This window comes from Protomyctophum parallelum (assembly GCF_964188405.1).
Source record: "Protomyctophum parallelum genome assembly, chromosome: 19".
Classification (NCBI taxonomy): domain Eukaryota; kingdom Metazoa; phylum Chordata; class Actinopteri; order Myctophiformes; family Myctophidae; genus Protomyctophum; species Protomyctophum parallelum.
Window position 1 is genome coordinate 39,759,793 of NC_139717.1, and position 8,135 is coordinate 39,767,927.

At 42.8% G+C, this 8,135-nt stretch overlaps 1 protein-coding gene across 3 annotated transcripts in view; it reads left to right on the plus strand.

Annotated features, from left to right (window-relative positions):
- The first annotated feature begins 222 nt into the window (after nucleotides 1–222).
- The window catches only part of tbx18 (T-box transcription factor 18), a 13,198-nt gene continuing 5,285 nt past the window's right edge, over nucleotides 223–8,135 (plus strand). For 2 of the 3 annotated variants that reach the window (XM_083791126.1, XM_083791125.1), the window contains exons 1-5: nucleotides 223–778; nucleotides 1,964–2,162; nucleotides 2,837–2,938; nucleotides 3,746–3,929; nucleotides 5,493–5,660. In XM_083791126.1, the coding sequence (XP_083647252.1) occupies nucleotides 541–778; nucleotides 1,964–2,162; nucleotides 2,837–2,938; nucleotides 3,746–3,929; nucleotides 5,493–5,660 (891 nt within the window). In that variant the 5' untranslated portion in view covers nucleotides 223–540. The remainder of the gene's footprint in view (nucleotides 779–1,963; nucleotides 2,163–2,836; nucleotides 2,939–3,745; nucleotides 3,930–5,492; nucleotides 5,661–8,135) is intronic. The other variant, XM_083791127.1, reaches the window with a different exon arrangement.

An 8,135-nucleotide genomic window follows, 5' to 3' on the forward strand; every position in this document is an offset into this window, starting at 1 on the left:
GAGAGAGAGAGAGAGACGCGCTCGTGCTCCGAGCCATGATTCATTCACGAGCCCTTGCTTTACCACATAAGGCACGAGCGGCCACATGAGGGGGGCGGGACCGAGAGAGGACCCCGCGGGGCCTGCGATTGGCTGGAGTGGTCGCTCCGCGCGCTGAGATTGACAGGCTCCCTCCCTGCTCAGACTTTTCTCTGCTTTATTGACACTTCCCCAAAGCCGAGGCACTGCCGCGCGCCGCGCCTTCCCTCCAGCAGCAGCAGCAGCACGCACGCACAGATAACGGATAAGTTATTTGACTAAACCGTGCCTCCACTGGCCCGGTTACTTCAATGTCAGTCCAGAACGGATTGTAACCGGAGGAGCCGCCTGCCTCCATCGCTCTCGCTCTCAACGAGGACAGCACAGGACAGGACAGGACAGGAGGAAGGTTACAAAGTTATCGAGGGGTTCAGTTTTGGGGCGGTGGGGCACTTTCCTTCGCTCTTTCTCGCTCGATTTCGACGCCGTTTCTCCTCCTCCGTTCCCTCTTCCTTCTCCGACATGGCAGAGAAGCGACGGTCGCCGTGCGCTCTGAGCGTCAAGGCGCACGCGTTCTCGGTGGAGTCCCTGATCGGTGCCGAAAAACGGCGTAAGATCGAGGAGGAGGACGCCGCTGTCAGCTGCTTCGAGGACGGGACGGATGTTTCTGATCTTACCGGGAGCCCCGGAGTGCCGCGGGCGGAGAGAGCGTCTGTCAGCGACCGGGGCAGCGAGGTTGAATGCGCGAGCGACGGCTCCCGTAAGTAAAGTTATGAATGGGGGACGCAATCGATTTGGCACGAATTTGTCAAATGTGTTGACATGCCATGAGCGCTAATTTAATCTAGCCTGCTGTTTATCAAACACAGGATAAGATGTAAATTCCATCACATTCCTATAGGCCTGCTATAAATTAATCAGAAATCAGAAAACGATTTACTATATTAATAAAGATACATATATATAGCCCTATATCTTTTTACAATCGTTTTTATAACACAACTATATAGGACTTCGAGACATGTCTGTTTTGAAAACAGAGATTGAAAATAATACTTATGTCAGCTTTGCATGGCTAATAATAAGTCATATATAGCAGACGTATTCATTTACCATAAATTGTATAGCTAAGTGAAATTAAAGGTTAATTATTTGCATACACTCATTATTTTAATAAAGAATAGACCTACAATATAATTTATTTCCTCCCAAGTATAGGCCTCCTGTTCAAAAAAAAAGTCAACATTAAAAGTAGACTAAAATATGGAAAACAAACATAACTGCAAGTCTATATACATGTCAGAAATAGATGTAGAAATCGTATAAATATGATACAATATCTTGGCGCTGGTCTTGTAAATAGAAGTCGCGTGAGTGTGACTAATGTGAGACGCTTTACGAGCTTTATGAGTAGTGTCGCAATCATAAACACGCCAATTAGCAGGCGATAAAGACATGGAAACGATGCTCTGCAGGCCTGCAGAAAACACACAAACCGAGCGGTTATATGACAAATCATGATTTAAATCTGCTGCGAATTTAGCTCCACTTGGCTGCGAAAGCGTCTTTCGGAAACATTCCGCTCAAGCATTATTTTGTGTTAGTGGATTTGTTTGGCCATGCAGACGCTGTGCAGTGGTGAATGCGTCTATACATTTCCTTGGCGAGGCCGTCGCTGCATGGCATGGCACCTCTGACAATAATACAGACATCATCAGTCTAGACCGTTCTCTTAATAACTTTGAACATGAAAACAAGCCGAGATATAAAAATAAAAAACACGAGGCCTTGTGTCTGCATGGCAATTCAGTCATAGAACAAAAATGTACGGATATAGGCTAGTAAAAAAGGTTTTAAAGGATCCCGTTTTTTTGTTTAATGGAAATGGCTTTGAGAGGGTAATTTATTTCCAATATTAACGGGATTATTTCCCTTTGTGGTGAAGCGGAGAGCGAGGACGTGCTCTTGGAGAGCCCCGGGTCCGAGGCGCAGTGCACGGCCCCGCCGGTGTGCACGGCCCCGGTCATCGCTGCGGCGGTCAGCGGCTCTGGAGGAGAGGAGATGCGCGTTGACCTGCAGGGCGCCGACCTGTGGAAGCGCTTTCACGAGATTGGCACGGAAATGATCATCACCAAGGCAGGACGGTATGGATGGATATATATACGAATGGGACAATAATGTGGCTTCCTTCCTTTCGCATGCAGCAATTAAGACACAAAACAAAAAAATAGGGCTATCGAAGCAAATCTGTGACATTGCATAAATAGCAGCTATACACCCTGTATAGGCTATAATATTTAAACAATACAAAAAAGGTAAATAAGTGAAATAGTGCCATGCTAATAAAACACGTATAGGCTATTGCTTAATATAGAATGAACGTATCGTTACATAATCAGTGAGAGCTATATACATTTTGAACAGTATTCATTGAATGATTGATTGATTGAAAAAAAATATATATTTCACAAATGGGTACATTTCAAAGCACAAGTCAATATAAAAACTGCTATATATTGAGGACAAAACCTATGAAAAGTAGGCCTACCATAAAGACTTGATTACATCAGGGTCCTCTATTTTCATTGCATCAGAACATTTGTACAAAGACAGTACAAATACACTTCTATGAAGAAGCAAAATAAATGTGGCTATATATGTATAGTAAAATGTAAATGTGGGCTATAGTAGCTATTTTAACATTAATGTCATGACAATTAAGATTTTGAAAATTACATAATCGATTAAATTGATTTAGCTTGTAAACAAAGCCGAATAAAAATTCAAACAAGATGATTTATTTCATATTTCCTGTCAGGCGGATGTTCCCCGCCATGCGCGTGAAGATTACGGGTCTGGACCCACATCAACAGTATTACATCGCCATGGACATAATCCCTGTGGACAACAAACGATATAGGTGAGACGTGAGCACGCACACGCACACGCACACACACACACACACACACACACACACACACACACACACACACACACACACACACACACACACACACACACACACACACACACACGCCTAAAGTCACAATTTACGACAAGGGACCAAAAAAGGGGCGCCCTAAAACAATATAACTTGTCTTGTATACATGTCTGAATTTAGCTCGTAAGGTCGGCCAGAGTGAAACCAAGCGTTTTCAATGGTTCAATCTCCGCTTCCCGGAGCCGCAAATGGCGGTTGGCAAAGTGATTTGTCATGGGTGGTTTTGCGCCCTTTTTCACAGCCTTTTGGAAAAAGGCCCTTTTGGACGCCCATATAACCTCCCCACCCTCGAAAAGGTCAACCGACAAATGTTACAACAGCAGAACAAAATGAACACACGTCAAGCGGGGTTGTGGAGTTTATATGAACTTTGTCTCGTCTATGAGGTGCACATATGCAGGGGTGTGAAAAAGGCCTGGACTGGCCACTTGACGTACAGGTCACATTATGCCCGGTATAGGGCCCCCCCCTTGCTTTAATATGTTTTTGCACATAGAGAGGGATGTTTTTCAGTATAAAAGTGGTGGTATTAGGGCTTGTTATATGTGAGGGCAGTAGAGTATATCTGCTTATTCTGCTATCTACTTGTGGTGGGCCGGTCTGGGCCAAATGTCATGCAGGGCAGAATGTTTGACCCAGTCCAGCCCTGCGTGAAACGGACCCTTTCTTTTGGTGACATCTGCATGGTCCATCCTTTGATGTCTTTGTGTACTGTATTTTTTATAGGTACGTGTACCACAGTTCCAAGTGGATGGTTGCGGGGAACGCCGACTCCCCGGTGCCGCCCAGAGTGTACATTCACCCGGACTCCCCGGCCTCTGGAGAGACGTGGATGCGGCAGGTCATTAGTTTCGACAAACTCAAGCTGACCAACAATGAGTTGGATGACCAGGGACATGTAAGTCAATATGTAAGTCACTTCCATGGACTACATATTGAAAGTCACGAGCTACACAGTAGGCCTTTTCAAACGGCGTGGGTTTTTTATTTATTTTTTATTTTTGTATAAATGTTTTTTTTGTGTGGCTTTCGCCTTTTATATTTTTTTTATGGAGGGACAGACAGTATAGGCTGACAGGAAATGGGGAGAGAGATGGGGGGGGGGGGGGAGACATGCAGGATCGGGAGTCGAACCCGCGGCACACTGCCCAGACTGGATTACCAGCCAAGGTGCCTGGACCACTGAGCCTGCATGGCCCAGGCCAATGCCGTGGGTTTTATGGGCAATTAAGTACAGTCAGTGTAAATTATAATTATAAAAATTGAATAGGCTTAAATTCTATTCTATTCCATAACAAATAAAATATATCGGATCATCAACTTAATTGAACAAACATTAATGAAGTTGAATTCACAGGCCTGTTAAATTCATGTGAACCATCCCGTTACTTGATCGTTGTTTGTAAATGGAGAGGATTATATATATATTTATTTATTTCGTATGACTTATTCTTATACATTTATTTTAACGTCTTGTTTGTGCCAATTCTGCAAAAAAAGTATAATCTGCTCATACAGTATTATGGTTGTACGTGCATTGTGTGTGTATGCATCTATACACCTTTCTATATAGGTACTTGCATGCTTAAATCTATGCTTCATACAACAGTGCATAAGAAATGGGTTCTACACTCCCAGCATTAAATGAACATGCACTATAGTGTGTCTTTTATAGTTGGGTGAAATGTTGCTACAGTATGTAGTATACCCTCCACATTTACATCACTAATTATTACTGATTTACTTTACTGTTAATTAGGCTACTGTATGTACACATATTATTATTTTACATAACTATTATATTCCCTTTTACTGTGACAGCTTGAACCTATTTATTTAGGTAGAGCCTATAGGTCGGTCCCTATAGGCCTTAAAGTCTATTTATGCCATTATTGATTGCAAACAAATATCTTTGTCTCCACGCATGTCCACCCGTCCAGGCACAGACGCAAGGTCGAATGACGTCATCTTCATGTCTTTTATTCTGCCTTTTATATAATTCACTGTTTTCACTGTTTTTTGTAAACAATTAATTAGACTGTTTTAACACTGCAGGGGAATTCAGTTTTCAGCTTCACCCAGCTGATTGCTGCTCAGTGGTTGGGGACACCAATTCATCTATCAATGGCTGCCTTATTGTTACTAGTGTTACCATTTCTCTGTACTTATTCTCTATCCTTACCGGAACCATGGAAACCAGACGAATCTGCCACAGGAAAAAAACAAGTCCTAAGGCAGATTGCTCACCCCTGAGTTGTGGGTGACTAATCAGAACCCACTATTCAAACTTCTTTGGAATCTGTTTGTATAACTGCCCCTTGGAAATGAATCCTCCACACCGAAGTTCCAGACTAATATCTAACGCAGTGATATTAGCCTGACCATCCGTAATGCAGTGCTGCTATCGGCACGACTGAATTTCCCTGCAGCATTATTAAAGGACTATATATATGCTCCCTCCCCCCTTTTCCAGATCATCCTACACTCCATGCATAAGTACCAGCCGCGGGTCCATGTAATCCGCAAGGAGTGTGGAGAGGAGCTGTCCCCGGTTAGGGCAGTCCCGCTGGGGGAAGGAACCAAGACCACCGCCTTCCCCGAGACGGTGTTCACCACCGTCACCGCGTACCAGAACCAACAGGTACTGTAGCCCGCTATAGTTGACCCATTAAGACCTGAGGCCCAATCTACAAATGTCTTCTAAATCACTCTTTTTTTTTTTTAATTGTTTGTTGTTTGTTTATTCAAGATTTCAAGACAGTAGCTCAGATAATATATCAATATATGTGACACATGCACCCATAAAGGACATACCAAAAAAAAAAGTACATATAAATGTCACATAACCTGAATCAAGTTTTGAAACAAAAAACAAGACAAGACAAGACAACATCCCCCAAAATCTGGCAATGGAAATATCTTGTTCCATGCAGGGAAAAATTTTACGATTTCAAGTTCATATCGCGGCATGAAGTGGCGTGCTATGAACGTGTATGCCTCCTATTTTTGAATACCCAAAGCATTAAATATGGTAAAGTGGTTAAAATCTAAAATGACAGAGATGCTGTCCCAGTTTTCTTTTATGGTTTAACCCCCAAGCTCATCACCTTTACTCAGTATAGCAACCACCTTTATTACCATGCAGAGCACAGCGCACAATTGCCAATAACAACAACGCAACACAACAAAATATGTAAGCTGCCATACCTGCAAGCCATGGCTATTATCCATTAGATACCACACGTACAAGCTGGAATGCTGCTACAGTATGTACCCTGCTTGTGTGTGTGTGATGTTCTCCATATAGACTATACCGACTCTAAATTTATCTACAGGGATTCCTTCCTTAACCCATTCTGAACTGAGATCAGATTCATACGAGGTTTCCGCCGGACACACGCTGGTCTGATGAACCCATTCTGACCTGGGATCAGATTCTAAAAATGTCAGTCGTTCTTTGATTTTTCAAAAATAGCAGACCTACAAGCTCGTATCGCGCCACTCGGTGGCGCGATATGAGCTTGTAGATCTGCTATTTTTCAATAGCTAAAGCATAACATGATGCCAACACCAAAATGGGTGCCCGGTCAGAATGGGTTAACTGTTTACAACTAACTACTCTATACTCTGAGAGTTACAAATGGATATACATGTACAACATAAGATATATCATCGTGCGGGACTGTGCATGTGCACTGCTAAATCTATTCACTAATGTCTGTATTGTCACACACAGGGTGATAATTCTATACTGAAAAGAAAAAGAGATTTCTGTCCAGTCAATTAGTTTGACCTGTCCTATTACGTCCTATTACTTCCCACAACATAATGCTGCATGGTTTAGAGTTACGCACGCACGCACGCAGAATGTATGTATTAAATATTTGGAACAATACAATACAAAATGTCTAATATCATACGGCAAAATGCAAACATCATTTTATTTGAATAAAAGGGCATTTCTTGAGGTCACATTTCGACGGATTCAACTTTAGATGACTTTTGGCTTTTATTCCTCTCAAAAGGCAAATCTCTTCCTGTAGAATTTGCTACACTATATATATGAGGGCAGGGTACTGGTTTAGCTGATTTCAGGCCAGTGTGCACTTCAAAGAAGGATATTGGCAGTGTTGGCTGACCGACAGCAAATGATGTCTGATGTAAGCGCATAGTGGTGGTGCCTATAAAGTTTCTCTGGATACGGGTCACAGAGTTGGGCAGTACACACCACCCACAACCTGAGCAGACCCACTGACAAATGTGCTCGCATGCACGCATGTATGCGCCCGCGCACACACGCATGTATGCGCCCGCGCAGGCGCGCACACACGCATGTATGCACGCGCGCACACACACACACACACACACACACACAGTACACACACACACACAGTCACACACACACACACACACACACACACACACACACACACACACACACACACACACACACACACACACACACACACACACACACACACACACACACACACACACACACACACACACACACACACACACACAGGCTATAGAAAATAAAATGACAATATTTTTGACTAAATAATTTTTTTAAATTAAAATAGCAAAAATAGCCGATCTACCATCTTGCGATGTTTGGTAATCTTGTAGATATTTGACAAATTGTGAAAGCATAAAAATAGACTTAAGTGATTATACAATAATGTGATAATACAACACTTTTGGCATATCCTTGGCAAAATAACCAACGATATCTAGTCTCAAAACACAATATCGATAATCTGCACATGCGCGCGCACACACACACACACACACACACACACACACACACACACACACACACACACACACACACACACACACACACACACACACACACACACACACACACACACACACACACACACACACACACACACACACACACACACACACACACGATAACATACAATATTTTCATAGACACATGCACTGACACACACACAGGCATATATAGTATTCATGCATATAAATATACACGTGCAAGCACATACACAGACACACATGTATAGTTTACGACATAAACTGGGAAAACATATATACTTAATATTGGCTTATTATAAACTCATAATACCGGCGGCTAGACCTGGTTAAAAGA